The sequence below is a fragment of the Dipodomys merriami genome, unplaced genomic scaffold (assembly GCF_024711535.1).
Source record: "Dipodomys merriami isolate MVZ:Mamm:240054 unplaced genomic scaffold, mDipMer1.0.p SCAF_44, whole genome shotgun sequence".
Lineage (NCBI taxonomy): Eukaryota > Metazoa > Chordata > Mammalia > Rodentia > Heteromyidae > Dipodomys > Dipodomys merriami.
Genome location: NW_027206002.1, coordinates 5,768,731 through 5,784,634, shown reverse-complemented (window position 1 = coordinate 5,784,634; position 15,904 = coordinate 5,768,731). Strand labels below are relative to the sequence as shown.

At 46.9% G+C, this 15,904-nt stretch overlaps 1 protein-coding gene across 9 annotated transcripts in view; it reads right to left on the bottom strand.

The window, feature by feature from the left end:
• Sgcd (sarcoglycan delta) overlaps positions 1-15,904 on the bottom strand; it is a 913,825-nt gene that overhangs the window by 97,177 nt on the left and 800,744 nt on the right. For all 9 annotated transcript variants that reach the window (XM_069993889.1, XM_069993890.1, XM_069993888.1 and 6 more), the window contains one exon: positions 1,310-1,397. In XM_069993889.1, coding sequence (XP_069849990.1) covers positions 1,310-1,397 — 88 coding nt within the window. The remainder of the gene's footprint in view (positions 1-1,309; positions 1,398-15,904) is intronic.

The window sequence follows — 15,904 nt, the reverse complement described above, 5'->3', positions numbered from 1 at the left end:
TAAATCACTGCTCCCTGGAGCTGCTCATTTAATCATTGGGCAGGCCAGGGCGGCCCTGCAGCGGCCCTGCGCTGTGGGCTGTGGGTGCATCCTGCTGTGGACTGGAGCCCTGCCTCGCTGAGCTGCCTGCGTCTCCCAATGCCTCAGCAGGGAGTGGGGGGGGGAGGGGCGGGCTCTATGCCTGAGGTGTGCAGAGACAAGGGTCTGCACACGGAGGCACCTGCCACCCTGTTTTGGTTGCTTATTAGGGCGGGAGGGGGCTCCAGAAATTCAAGTGACAGCCATGACTTCCGGGATGTCAGAGTGACTGGCTTCTCAGAAAGTTTCCATCTGGATCCCTTCCTCTAGCCCTGAAGTCAAACAAATGGCACATTTGTCTGAGAGTCTTAACAATGCCATTCAGACGCACGCGCCCCGTGCCAAAGGCCTCTCTGTTTATAGCTGCTCGCAACCCACAGAGGGGGCATTGAGCAGAGGCTCCCCAGGCTCCTGGCGAGCAGGGTGAGGAGCAACAAACAACAAACAGTTCTTGTTTAAATGTTAGGAATGTCCAGCTTCAGATGGGGGGGGGGTGGAGGGGGTGGGGAGTTGGCTTTCCATGGAAGTGGGGACCAAGATCGCCGCCATGAAGACAAAACACAAACAGAAACACGACTACACAACCCTTCGGGGAGTCGGGTCTGTGCCTAGCAGCAGAGCGAGCTTCAGCACAGCCAGTATGGCATGTGGGGTTGTGGGTGCCATCCATCCAACACAGCCGGGGGGGGGCTCCTCCAGCCCAGAGAGGGGGAGTTGCAGCTACCTGTCCTGGAGGTGGGGGGGGGGTGACCCAGGGAAAACTGTCCTGGTTTAAGCATCGTTAGATTTGCTATGCTACCTCTGGGGTGGAAGGGAGGATGCCTTTTAGGACAATCGTGGACTAGGTCCTCTTCTTTCTTTCTCAGTAGAGTTAACAAACTGGGGTTGCTGGCTCCTCCCCTCCCTCCCTCCCTCCCCCCTCCTCCTCCTTCTGTTTTCTCCTTCTCCGGTGGCAGTACTAAGGCTGGGTACTCAAGAGCGTTGAGCTTAGTTTGATCTGCACCCTGCCTCCCGCGTGGGTGGGTTAGAGCTGGGAGTCACTGGCTTGTTGGCTGCAGTGGGGGCTTCCCAGGCTGGCTTCAAGCTGAATCCCCTCCCCAGTAGCTGAGATTACAGGTGTGCAGCACCATGCCGGGGCCAGCAGACTTTAAAGTTCACATGGCATTTCACTGGATCTGCAAGTCTACATTTTTCTGGGTGCACAGCATGGACTAGGTATTTCTTTTCTTACCTGTTATCAGCTGAGTGAGCACCTTTGTCTGGTCATTCAGAATGTTCACTGTCACATTTCTGGCAGATTTGAAGTACAGAGCATTACCCTGCAATAAGAAAATAAGACAAACACGGGAAAATGGCAGCTTTCTACACTAAAAGGACCATCATCCCAACTCTCCTGTGGGCTGAATTGGTTTTAGTCATGTTCCAATAGATATACCTTTACTCAGGAAGTCTAAGTGCTTAGTGATAAACACTTGGACTCGATACCTATACCTATATAAGGTAATAGGCACACATCCAACATAGCTTTCTCCCAGAGACAGATAAATAGGTACACATACACATGGCATATCTGTGCCACAGACCTATACACAATACATATTTACATGTCTACCAATCAATCCATTCACCCACCCAAGTATTTATGTATGTATGTATCCATCTATTACGTATGTATGTATGCATCTATCTAATCTACCTACCTTCCTATCTATCCATCCTATCACATCTACTTACCTACCCATCCAACCACATCTGTCCTTACTATCTCTGATCAATCTTTCTCTCTCTCTGTCTCTGATCTCTGTGCCATTACTCACTCCCTCCTTATTAAAAGGGGCCCACACCACCTTTCCCACTATGTTAAGCACTTTGGACTGTAGTTCAGATTAGGGCTTGGCAAATTTTCTCTGCAATGGATCTGCTACTAAAAAAATTGGCTTTTGCCAGGTGCCGGTGGCTCACGCCTGTCATCCTAGCTACTCAGGAGGCTGAGATCTGAGGATCATGGTTCAAAGCCAGCCCAGGCAGGAAAGTTGCTGAGACTCTTATCGCCAATAAAACACCAGAAACCTTGAAGTGGCGCTGTGGCTCAAGTGGTAGAGCGCTCTCCTTGAGCTGAAGAGCTGAGGGACAGCAACCAGGCCCAGAGTTCAAGCCCCACGACCGACAAAAAAAAAAAAAATTGGCTTTTGTGGCTTTCATATCTCTATTGTTACTACTTACTCTGTTGTTTAGATATAAAACCAGTCTTAGACAGTTCACAGACATGGAGTAATATATTACAAGGCAATCATATTTCAATTTCACATCATTTAACTTTTACATTTTAAATGCTATTCAAATGCAATATATCATGACATATCCGTCTTTTCTTGTTTTGTTCTCCCACACGAATTTTAGAAATGTAAAAGCCACTCTTAGTGTACTAGCAGGACAAGAACAAGAGGCTGTTCCTCAGCCTCTTGTGTGGAAGTAATCTTCCCATTGATAGTCACTGTCATCTAGTTGTGATTGGAAAAAAAAAAAAAGAGCAACCATTTGATCATTTTTGTCTTTCAAAATATTTGTTATCAAATGGCTTACACCTGCTTGAAAATTCACTAATCCACTGGTGTACTGAGTCCATTCCTACTCCTTGGGAATTGTGAGGGCCAAAAGAGGAGAGGAAAGGGACGAGAAGGGGAGGGGAAGGGAAGGAAGACTAGACAGGAAGAGGGTAGGAGTGAGAGAGGGAAATGCTGCGGGAAACAGAGAGGGAGATGTGGAGGAGGAGGAGGACCTTGCTTTTCTGATTTGTCTCAACCCCTCTGTGGAGTGAAGCGGGGGTTTCTTCCATCTCTGCCTTTCTCTGCCTCCACATGTCACAGAGCACCCCTGCGTGACATTAGCTCAGCAGCCGTCCCATCTCAGCATCTTCAAATGCTGCCCACCTTTGTCCTGCTGTGTGTGTGTGTGTGTGTGTGTGTGTGTGTGTGTGTGTGTGTGTGTGTGTGTGTGTGTGTGTGTGTGTGTGTGTGTGTGTGTGTGTGTGTGTGTGTGTGTGTGTGTGTGTGTGTGTGTGTGTGTGTGTGTGTGTGTGTGTGTGTGTGTGTGTGTGTGTGTGTGTGTGTGTGTGTGTGTGTGTGTGTCCTGCAACAGCCTGTGCCAAGGATGTGCTGTGCTTTAATAAAAGCACTCAGTCCTTTTTTTTTTTAATGACAATGTCAGAATATTAGAGCTTTGTGTTAATTATGCTAGTGTACCAAGTCCTAGGAAACAGCATTCCTCAGACATCGGAGTGTAAGGTCTGCTTCTAGAAGATGGGCAAACTCCTTCCTGCTCTCCTCCAAGTCTCCACCCAGTACCAGCATTACCTAGGCAACTGGCACAGCCGCATCCAGTGCGGCCACACCCCCCTCACCTGGCCTTACCTTTTCCCCACCCTTCCCTACTTAAACCCAGGTCAGACCTCGGCCTGTCCCTGTTCGGCTGCGTGGTCTCCGCCATGAATGGCAGCCGGGCAGGCAGTTCAGTAAAATAAACTTCTCTTCTTGCCTGAATATTGTGTGGTGTTCTCTTTACCAGCTACCTATTTAATTGACCTGACATTTATCCTAACACCGAGTGTGTACGAAGGATCTCACTGTTGCCTCATCCTCTCGTGTGTACGTCTAGGAGAAAGGCTGTCAGAGGAAGAACCTCCCAACGGGGTAAGGCCCTGTGATTCTGCCGTCTTAGGCCAGGATGGAGTCTGGCAGACTCTGGGGAAGAGTGAAGAGCAGGTCAAGTCAGTGCTCAGCTGGCCAGCCTCTGATTCTCCTGCCATGGAGACAAGGCCATCTGGGATACCAGAAGGCCATGCAACCACAATCACTGAAGAAGTGCCGCCATTTTGTTCTGGAATTCTCTGTACACTGACACTTGTATCTTTCTGCTGCTAAGGGAGAATAGGCTGAATAGCATCCGACCTTTTCTCCATGACGGAAGCCATGGAAATGCACATGATTTATTTCCATGTTCTCCCGGGGCTGCTTGCGCATGTGGCTAGTGTAACACTGAATGGCTTCATCATGCTGACATTTTAAAATTATTGTACCTGATTAAAGAAAATGTATTATTTATTCGTCTATCAAAAGGGGAATGTGTAAATGCCGAATTGCTATGAGGCTTTTAGCATCAAGAGATGCCTCTCACCATCGCAAGAGTTATCAATTTGTCTGGATGTTTCGTCAGATATATATTTTTCCCCAGTAGGCTCCCCTCCTCTAATAAACTCCTATGTTGCTCTAATTTCTTCATCCTTAGATGTTAATCTCTCCCATACAGTGTCCCAGTGGGTCTGACAGTTAAGAATGTCAAGTGAGTGGAACTGGGTGACTTGTATGTTGGCATGTCAAAGGATGGCAGGCTGAAGTGCAGAGTGTCTGTGTGTCCTGGGGTGGAGCTGTGTCTGTGTGTCCTGGAGTGAAGCTGAAAGGCTGGCCTGGTTGAGAATCTGCAGCTCTGCCTTTGCTGGTTATTTTTGAGAACAGGTCTCCCTTCCTGCCTGGGCACACACGTGAACTGCATCCACCTGTTTCGGTCTTCCCATCTTTGCGGGGATGGCAGGCACATCCTATCCTGTCAACTTCCCTCCAGGGAGGTGAAGTCTCATGGACTTTTCTACATGGGCTGGTCTGGAGCCCTGATCCTCCCAATCTTAGCCTCCCAAGGAACGAGTCAGAAAGAGAAAGGGCAACTGTTGGGCAGACAGGGGTAAAAGTGGTGGAGATAACGTGTGGCTGGTCACATGTGCCCAATTGTAGCATTTCTGTTCCCATCATGCCCTGGGCTCCTACTCAAATGATTCTTCTTCCCATAATGCCCTGGGTGCTCACTCAACTAACAAGGTGTGTGTATAAGCCACCCATCGGCACAAAACACAGGGGAGGAGGAGTGGGAGGAGCCTTGTGCTGTAGTGACTGCCCTCCCAGAAGACACCACTGGACTCCTGTTCAGGCCCCTCTCTTGGACAGTTTCACCACTGCCTTTGGCAGTTTCCCCCTTTCAAATAAACCAACTTGCTTTTGCAACCTTTAATGGGTGGAGGAAAGGAAAATCTATTCTTCTAGATGGCTTTGCTGGGATTAAGGATATGAGCTACAAGCATCGAGCGTACTGTCCCCTTTTTAAAAGGAAAATTGGGCCAGACACCAGGGGTTCATGCCTATAATCCTAGCTACTCAGGAGGCTGAGATCTGAAGACTGTGGTTCAAAGCCAGCCTGGGCAGGAAAGTCTGTGAGACTCATATCTCCAATGAACCACCAGAAAACCAGAAGTGGTAGACTAGTAGCTTTGAGTGAAAAAAAGCTCAGGGACAGTGCTCAGGCCTTGAGTTTAAGCCCCATGGACAACAATTTAAAAAAGGAAAATTGGTTAACACTGAAGGCAGGTCAAGAGCAGGTTGTTGCTGGTTTAGGCCTCAAGAAGTTCTTTGAAATATCCTCTATACCTCTATACATTACTAGAGTGCCTGGAATGTGCTAGATCATGTCCCAGGCCTAAGAGAATCTGAAACATGGAGGACCTTTAGCTTTAAGCAGCTCCTAGCCCCAAGAGGAGATGGAGTTAATGCAGAGTAACTGTGACAACCACGTGGGATCACTCTCGTGGAGGTTTATGCTCTCCTGGCGGGAGAGGCACAGATTTTAATATTTGCATTTAATCCCATCCGGAGAGCAGCGCCGTCTGTTTTGACACGATGTGACAGTCAGACATTGCTTCTCTTGGTAATCCCGCACTGTTCTCCTTTCCCGGGGCGGAGCGCTCAATCTGCTCTGGGAACTTAGATCACACCAAGACAGCACTCAGAAATTCCCACACCCTGGGAACGTTCTGGGCTCTGTGTGACTGAAGTTCAGGGCAAGCAGGCTGGAACCCCAAGGACAGTCTTCCCAAAGACATCTAGGCCAGCTTTGGCCCCTTCCTCACTCCAAGGTGGGGTCCCCCAGGAACATCCCTCCCAAGGCTAATCGGGTCACAAGAAGAGAGGTGCAGCGGTGCAGTCAGCTAGATCTGGACTTCATCACAGCTTCACGGTTTCAAAACTGCCCATCAATCATTTCCCCTTGTGTCTCAGTTTCTGTATCTATACAGTGAAGTTCAAGGCTACACCATGGTGGTATGGAAAGAATGAAAACGTGCTTCAACGATCACAGGAAAGCTCCCTGAGGTGGTCTCCTTAAGAGAAATGGCCGGTTCTACGACTGGATGGAGAAATCCACACCAGCAGCCTGGAGGAGGAGAAGGAGGAGGAGAGGGAGGAGGAGGAGAGGGAGGAGGAGGAGGAGGAGGAGGAGGAGGAGGAGGAAGAGGAGGAGGAGGAGGAGGAGGAGGAGGAGGAGGAATAGTCAAGATAATCTGCACAGACAATGCCTGATCCTTAAGGCAGACTGTAAGACTGAGAGTCATCCTCTCAGAGAGAACAATCTAGAAAGAGAGATCAAAAGAATGACTTTCCTAGCGAGGAAAAAATCCGACAAACTACGATCTCAGCCAGGCAATTAAGGTGTAAACATTCACAGCGATAAGTCATGTGGATAGATGGTCCTGATAGGCTGTTAAATGCATGCCGTCTTATCTCTGTGTTGCTCCTTCTCTTCCCAAATGGCAACCTACAAGATCAATCCACATCCTCAATGACGGGCCATGTTACAAAATACCTGAGCAGCACTTCTCACCACTATCAAGGTAATGGAAACCCAGAGAGATCTGAGAAAGTATCCACAGCTAAAAAGGACTCGAGCTATGAGAATTAAGTGTACTGCAAAAGGACATGAGGCAAAACCAACAGAGATCTGGATAAAAGATCAGCTTTAGTTTAATAATAAGACACCAAAGCTGGACACTGGTGGCTCAGGGCTGTAATCCTAGCTACTCAGGAGTCTGGGATCTGAGGATCAGGTTCGAAGTCAGCCTGGGTTTCTAAGAAAGTCTGTGAGACTCTAATCTCCAAATGACTGCCAGGAAAAAAAAAGGGTGAGTGGGGTTGTGGATGAATATGGTAAAACACTAGACTTGAGCAATAAAGCTCAGGATAGTGCCTAGGCCCTGAGTTCAAGCCCCACAACCAGCTGAAAAAGCAATGCAAAACAAAACAGAAAACACATCAATATTGGCTCATTAATTATGTAAAAATGTGCCTTATCGATATTGGCTGTTAATGACGAGGAAGACTAAGTATAGAATAGATGGGACTCTACTTTCAGAGCTCTCCTGCAAATAGAAAACTATTGTGAAGTATTCTCTGGGAAAGGAAGAGTCTTTGAGCAGGCAAGGAATTGGCTATGTCATCATGGACAAATGATTTCCACGTGTGCTTTGATTGCCTGAGGAAAAATCTCTTTTATTCTGAGACACGATCATTTTAAGGAGGTTTTTGTCTTGGGAGCAGCTAAGAACCATGCCAGGTGACTCTTTCTCACCTTCTCCCTCCCCACGGCTCTCTAAGCCACACGGTTCTTCTGTGGCCAGTGGGCACAAAACAGAGCGATTTGGAAACTTGGTTCTTCTCAGTACGTAATATAATGAATGAGCTGAAATGATTAATGTTCACTAATACAAACTCCTGCTTGGATGTGGTGAACAACTGGACTGATACAAACTCAAAATGTGTCACTAAAATTACTTCCAAATGGTCCTTTGTAAGCTGTTCTTCAGCAAGCATCAAGAGCTTTCTCCTTCTTTCTTCCTTCCTCTTCCTCCTCCCTCTCCTCCCCCCCTCTTCCACTCCTCCCCCACCTCCTCCCCTCCTTCTCTCCTTCCCCCTCCCCTCCTCCTCCTCCTCTTCAGATTTCAGCCTCCCGCGCAGCTAGGACCATAGGGTCCTGCTATGAACCCACTGGGGGCCTGCCTAGACTCTCAGGGTTCCTGAGTGGACCTGGTCTGTTTCAAGGATTTCTTTGAGACACTTGCAAGGAGGCTGCCGGATTGTTCTGGGGCCCAGCCCATTCGTGGTGCCCACTGGGATTTCAGTGGGTTGAACAACTGAATACTCAGACCAAATGAAGAGTCAACAGAGAGTGAGGGTTGTCAACAGAAGAAATAATGAAATGAGGGCTGACAGTCACTGTCAGGGCATTCTGAAGACAGGTCATTAAGCAGGAATGACATGATCATCTAAATGTGGAACCCTGATTGAAGGGGAAAAGGAGGCAGTGTAAATGTTTAATCAACAAATATTCAGACCGTTTAATGCAGTGCAAGGAACTGTGGGACGCAAATGAGCCCCGAGCTGTTCAGTCGCTAGGTAACAGGAGAAGGAGCAGCACAGGTTGTTACCCTAAGTAGTCTATGAAATACAGGGAGACCTGGAAGCTTCTGTGGGTCAGTAGCAGCCATCTGGCATGTGGCATCAGTAAGTGTTCTTTCAATTGCCTGTCTCAATCCATTCTACTAACTGTTTTGTAGTTTTTGGCCAGTCTTGGGGCTTGAACTCAGGGCCTGGCTGCTGTCCCTGAGCCTCTTTGTGTTCAAGGCTTGGACCACAGCTCCACTTCTGGCTTTTTTTTTCCCTGAGTTTCTTGGAGATAAATTGGAGATGGACTTTCCTACCCGGGCTGGCTTTGAACCATGATCCTCAGATCTCAGTCTCCTGAGTAGCTCGGATGGCAGGCGTGAGCCACCAGCACTTGGCTTTTGTTCCACTGCCATTTTAAGAGAGTCTCCCTTGCCTGAAACACTGTTCTAGGCACAGGGACTTCAATATCCTAGAGCTCACAATCTACTCATATTTCACTAAGATATTTGAATGATTATATAATTACAATAAAAGGGGTACAGAGAATGCCTGAGAAGGAAGCAAAATCGGAGCTTTACAAAAGTGAACGGAAGGAGAAAGGCCTGGAATCACAGATGCCTGTTTTGTCCCCAGGACGCAAAGGAGCTTAGTATATATTAAGGGGCCAGAAGAAGAAGAAGAAGAAACAACAACACCACAAAGGCCTATGTGGCGGGGCGCTATGATTCGGGGAGATGCGACAATTTGGTGTTACCCACCCATGTGTTGTCACCAATGAACAAGAAATGTTTAATTTTACCGTAAGAAACTCCTTTGTTTCTCTTTATGGGTGCTGTCTTGGGAATGCATTAAGAAAGATGCCATTTCCTTCCAGTTTGAAGTTTAGTTCACGTTTAAAGTGTAGTTCAATTGTACCTGTGGTTGGGTAGGAAATGCAAATGGAAGCCAACTCACTCAATACAGTCTCCCCTGCCATCAGTAGCATTCTCCCCAAAAGGTGCTACCACTTTGACCACTTTGTTTTCATGAATCCCTAAATATACTCTGAGAGTCTTCTAGTTTGTTCTGTTGTCTGTCTGTGCACCTATTCCATATTGCTATTCTTCCAATGTCTTTGAGGCATGTCTAAAAATCTTGAAGGACTGACTTACCTGTTTCCGTCTTACACAATTTTAAGAGTTTTGAACTTCCTCCAAAAATGAGGAAACTCAACCATTTAAAGGAGGGAGGACATGGAGCAGGTGGCTCACACTTGTAATCCTACTTACTCAGGAGGCTGAGATCTGAGGATCTCAATTGGAAGCTGGCTGGGGCAGAAAAGTCCGTAAGACTCTTACCTTCAATTAACCACCAGAAAATTGAAAGTGGCCCTGTGGTTCAAAGTGGTAGAGCATTAGCCTTGAGCAAAAGAGCTCAGGGACAGTACCTATGCCCTGAGTTCATGCCTCATGACTGAAAAAAAGAGGGAGGGAGGATGGGGGAAAGAGTGGAGGGGAGACAAAGATATGCTCACAATACATTAGTGCAAATCCCAATAACCTAAACACCTCCCATCAGGCCTTGCCTCCTAAAGTTCTGCACCACCTCCCAATACCTCGAGCTGAGGAACCCAGATTTTACATTACAGATATTTAGGGGGGCTCTACCTGTATTCCTACTTAGCAAACATGACCACTCTGGTGGCCCATTAGAGTCAACTGGAAAAGAAGAACTTGATATATATGGCCAGGTAGGAGAGTGTTTAGTCTCCTGGGTGAGAAATGGAGGCAGCCTTAACTGGAACAGAGGAACGGGGAACAGATTAAACACATATATTTCTGCAGTTGACAGGGGTTGGTGATTGACTGGGCTGGGGCATGAGAAAAGGAAGAACTCCAAGGATAACGTGTATTGTTGTGGACTTGCAGGGGTGGAAGCCACTGGCTGAGTGCTAGCCCAGCGGGTGGGAGAGAGGGTATGTTGATGGGTGGGAGATGCTAACTATGCCGTACCTGGAATGTGGTGCACTGGGGTGCCGACTTGACATTTCTTTCAATCCTGTATTGTATGAAAGACTGCTTTATAAAAACGCTCACAATGACACTCTCTCAGCTGCCAACGTTCACACAAAACTGTGTTTCTCTGTTGACTCTTCCTGGAAGATCAAGGCTGATTAGCTTTCTCTTGTGTGTGAGCATTGTCGGCGGGATGGATGACAATACTGTTGGCAATGTTAAGGTAAGCTCTCAAGTCAAACTCCTCACATAGCTTGATGCCTAGGAAGCTCTGAAAGAATTGGGTCCCAGAAAGTACAAACAATGGCTCTCATGTATGTGAGCCATTGAATAGATATGCATATGTTTTGCATGTATTTTCGTGTGTGTGTGTGTGTGTGTGTGTGTGTGTGTGTGTGTGTGTGTGTGTGTGTGTGTGTGTGTGTGTGTGTGTGTGTGTGTGTGTGTGTGTGTGTGTGTGTGTGTGTGTGTGTGTGTGTGTGTGTGTGTGTGTGTGTGTGTGTGTGTGTGTGTGTGTGTATTGGGGCTTGAATTCAGGATCTGGGCACTGTCCGTTAGCTTTTCCTCTCAAGACTGGTGCTCTACCATTTAAGCCACAGATCCAATTCTAACTTTTCGGTGGTTAACTGGAAAGAAGAGTCTCATGGACTTTCCTGCCTGGGCTGGCTTTGAACTGTGATCCTCAGATCTCAGCCTCCTGAGTAGTCAGGATGACAGCTGTGAGTCACTGACCCTGGGTCTGAGCACGACTGGAGAAAGCAAAGACCACGCGTGAAAGGACACCCGGTCTCCTCCCCGAGTGGTCAGTCTGGCTGGAACATGAAAGCATAAAGACCCAACAGACAACAAGACGAAGGCGTGCTTTTCACACAGAGGGTTGTTTTTCCAGACAGAGAAAGAAATACTGACAAACTCTGTTCTGCCCCTGGTTCTTTGAAGCAGAAATGTCACAGGGCAGAATTTGCTGGCTCATGGCCACGTGTGCAAACACAGTTTTGCAGAGATGGGGCTCTTGGCCTTGCGGTGGCCCAACAGCACCCCCAGATCCAGACAACACAAGGCTGGGCTTTGTGGCTGGCGCCTCTGCCACATTCCTTACCCTTATTTGTCCTTTTCTCCTCCCTCCATCCCCGAGGGCTGCTGCTTTGGGGCCTAAACTTCACAGAGTGCTACGTGACCCTCTCCAAAGTCAAAAAGCAGCTCTCAGGAGAAGTGTGGGTAGACGAACGGATGAGGCACAAAGCCGTTCAAATGCCTAGAGGAGATGGGAATTCCTCACAGCTGCACAGGGCTGGCCTCTCATCCTTCTGGACGCCCATTGGGGTTCGTGTCAGGAGAAATCAGCTGGGTCAGAGGCTTTCTGACAGGGTAGAGTGGCCTGAGCCCTGGGCTACCCAGCCTCAGTTTCCATCTCTGAACAATTGGGGGATTATAGTCTCCATAAAGGTGCTTGACAACAGAAACTCTCTCCCAGAGCCGAGAGCAGGGAATCAGACAGTAGTTGGAAGGAATTAAGCCAACAAGCATTTACCTTTAAGCATAGACACACATGCGCATATTTATATAATGCCGAGGAGGGAGCCCGGCACACATTTACCACTCTAGCTCAACCCTCTGGTTTGGCTTTCTGGTTATTTTTTAGGACTTGTATTTGTGCTTGGGACCAGCCTCCAACAGAGGATCTTCCTACCTATACCTCCTGTGTTGGCTGGGACCACACACATCTGCTACCACACCCTGTCTGCCACATTATTGATTGAGACGGGCTGTTGCTAACTTGCCTCCAGTGGCTTGGACCCGCGATCCTCCGTTGGGTCTCACGGTTTGGGGGCGATCCTTCTGGTACTGTGTGGAGAGGGTGGGAGCATGCGTGGAGGCTGATGGAAGGGGACTCGACACTGCAGGGTTGTGAGCTGAGTAACTGCGAGGGGGGACTGGTCAAAACTGCCTCATGTTCCTCCTCAGTGAAGGACGGGCGAGCGAGCGGAAGCTGGCTCACTGCGTGCAGGGGAGGGAGGACATCACGCTATCACACCAGAACAGAACAGGGAAGCTGTCTAGGAGCAGCAGGGCTTTGAACTCAGAACCCTGTGCTTGCTAGACGAGCACGGGACCCCTTGAGCCACACCTCCAGCCCATTTTTGTTTTATTTATTTATTTATTTTTTCAGATAGGGCCTTGTTTACTTACTTTCTTTTTTTTTAAGCCCCAAGGCTAATCTCAGACTGGGATCCTCCTACCTATTCCTTTCACATAAGCTGGTATTACAGGTATGAGTCCCTGTGCTCAGCCTACATTTCTCTTTTAAATGATGAAAGAAAACTACGAATCTGGTGAAAGGAAAAATATTAAGCAAACACCAATTACAAAAGATAATTATGCCCTATCTCGTGCCAGTGGTTCCCAGATCACTAAGGTATGACAATGCAGAACAGAGAAATGGGCCTTCAAACAGAGCCCGGAAAACCAGAGACAGACAGCCAGGTCGCTCTAGCGCAGGCTGAGCATGGGGCTAGTTAAGTGTTCATGATGTCTGATGATGATGTTCTTTGCTGCTCCCTTTAAAACTCTGGGGATCTGAGTGGTCATTATGCCTGTAATAATACCTCCCAGCTACTAAAGAGGTCAAAGGAGGGAGAATCAGAGTTCAGCGTCAATACCAGACTCTATCAGAAAAATGAACCAAAAGCAAGACTAAGGGTGAGGTTCACGCAGCCGAGCACCTGCCTAGTAAATGGGAGGCCCCAAATTCAATCCCCATGGTTGCAAAACTAATCATAAAATTGAATAAACTCCCCCCCAAAACAGGACATTTTATTCCAATATTAAAATAGCATACTATCTAACATAGGGAAAGAAACCATGTACATAACTTTCAGAAATGTAGAACTACCAGCAGCAGCTTCACTTTTGTAGCAATATATTCATTTTTTTTTTTAATGGAGATGCTGCAAATTTTATTTCGAAGCAAGAGTTGATGTTTTAAAGGAAACACAAAAACAAAAACACAAAAAAACCCAAACTCCAAAATCTCATGATGAAATGTCCACTGCTTTGCTTACTGTAATTTGGTCAAAAGACTTGTAATAAGAGTTTGAAAAGAATAATCCAAAGTTGGTAAGTTTTTTGTAATTAGTAAAATTGAAATCATTTCACTTATAATTAGTTTTAGTCATTCTTTGAAAAACTGTCAGAGCACTTGTCCCCAATGAACAAATCAATTACTTACTGTGGAAAGGAAAAAAAAATAAAGTTCACAAAAATCTAAATAGAAGCCCCCAGAAGGAAACAGTTGTGCAAAAATGAAACAGAATAAACAGCATGAAAATGCACAATGGAAGTGCTGTGCGCTGATGATTGCGGGGAAGGAAAGTCAACAGAACTTTCTGTTCTGGGAGCTGTGCTCTAGGAACGCGGGCAAGGCAGCTGGGGATCCTGAGATCCTCTGCTGCTCTTGTCTTCGTGGGCTGGGACTTCTCTGCTTTTGAGTTTCTACTTGATGATAAAGTGATGTGACTTCTATAATCCAAGCGAAGTTAATAGGCTGCAAGGTCCCTGTTTGGATCCATGAACAGATGGAAAGATCAAGCCCCACATACAAAGAATTATGTGCTCTTCCAAAATAAGTAGATATGGACACATTATTTAGAATCGGGAGGAGGTTATGTAAATCAAATACCAGACATATGATCTCACTTCATTGGTACTAGCAGTGATCCTATTCATAGACAGGAAGTAGAGCCATGACAGCAGGCAAGACAGGAGGAAGACATGGGCAGGGACTGTTCAATGGGGAGTGTTTCACTTTTCCACGACAGAGTTGTGTGGGTGGATGGGCGTGATGGTTGATGTAACTTAACTGTACACTTGGAAATAGGTTAGGTGTGGCTCGGGTGGGAGAATGCTAGCCAGTGAGAGAAAGCATCAGATACTGAGTTCAAGTCTTACTCTTGGACAAACTAAAATAAAAAAAAAATAAAAAAAAACAGAAGTGGTTTTAAGATCAACCAGGTGCTGGTGGGCTCACTTTGGTAATCCTAACTACACAGGAGGCTGAAATCTGGAGGATTGTGGTTAAAAGCCAGCCCAGACAGATAAATTTGAGAGGCTCTTATCTCCAGTTAACCAGCAAAAAAAGCCCAAAGTAGAGGTGTGGTTCAAGTGGTAGAATGCCAGTCTTGAGCACAAAAGCCAAATGAGAGCAGGAGGTTCTGAGTTAAAGCACAACATACACACAGACACACAGACACACAGACACACACACACACACACACACACACACACACACAGATTGATTACGATGTATTTTATTACACTAAAGCTTTGAAAAAAAACTAACTGATTTTGGGAGAGTTAAAAAAAAAAGAGTCTTTTGGGGCATTTAAAATACTTTGTGCCAGTACTAGGGCTTGAACTAAGGGGCCTGAGTGCTTCCCGTAGCCTTTTTGGCCAAGACTGGCACTCTACTACTTGGGCCACAATTCCACTCCCCAATTTCTTGTTCTTTATCTTTGTCAATACACCAGTTAACCAAATACTCAACAAAGGGCAAATTCTACCCTTAAACATCTCATTCAAATGTCTTCATTTCTTGATAATGATTTTAGCCAGGCACCAATGGTTCACTCCTGTAATCCCAACTACTCAGGAGGCTGAGGAGGGTCTGCGATCTGCTTACAGGGGACAAGAAGGGAGAGTCTAGTGTCCTGGCTCTTCTGTGCCCAGCTCCACCTCGGAGATACTGGCGGCCCTGGGCGCATTCCCTGCTTTCTCCGTGTTGCGGATTCGCTATCTGTCACAGAGCACCAATAATTATGGAGACCTCATGGGGTTTGATGGGTACTTAGCACAGTGTCTACTTCTGAGTCCCTGTTAATAATCATCTGTCATCACCATCTTCTTCCTGGCAAATGATCTCTTAGGCTAATGAGATGAATATTGTTATGACAATCCAAGAAATTGAAGGTGAGTGGAAGTGAGGCTTGTATGTTCTGCTCACAATCCAATTGCTCTCACTTGGTATGGCCCAGGCCTCTATCACTTGTGAATTTGGAATTTTGCACAAAACTCTGCCTATGGTTCTCAAGGTGTGAGCACTGAGTAGGGTCATTTTTATTTTAAACAAAGCCAGAAGCATGTGTGTTTATGCAGAGCATGTGTTTCCTTTCTTTTCCTGAGATGGAGAGCTAAAGTCTTAGCCAGGAGCTGGTGACTCGTGTGTAGTCCTAGCTACCCAGGAAGGTGAGATCTGAACAACAATGTTCAAAGTCAGTCTATGCAGGAAAAAGTCCATGAAACCCTTATCTCCAACTATGTACCAAAAGTGTCTGGAAGCATGCCTGTATTCCTAGCCACTCAGGAGGCTGAGATCTGAGGATAGAGGTTCAAAGCCAGCCCGGCCGGGCAAGTACGTCTGTGAGATTCTTATCTCCAATTAACCACCCCAAAACCAGAAGTGGTGCTGTGGCTCAAGTGGGAGAGCACTCAGCTTGTGCTGAAGAGCTCAGGGACAGCGTCTAGGCCCAGAGTTCAAGACCCATGACTGACAAAAGAGTTGTGGCTCAAGTGGTAGAG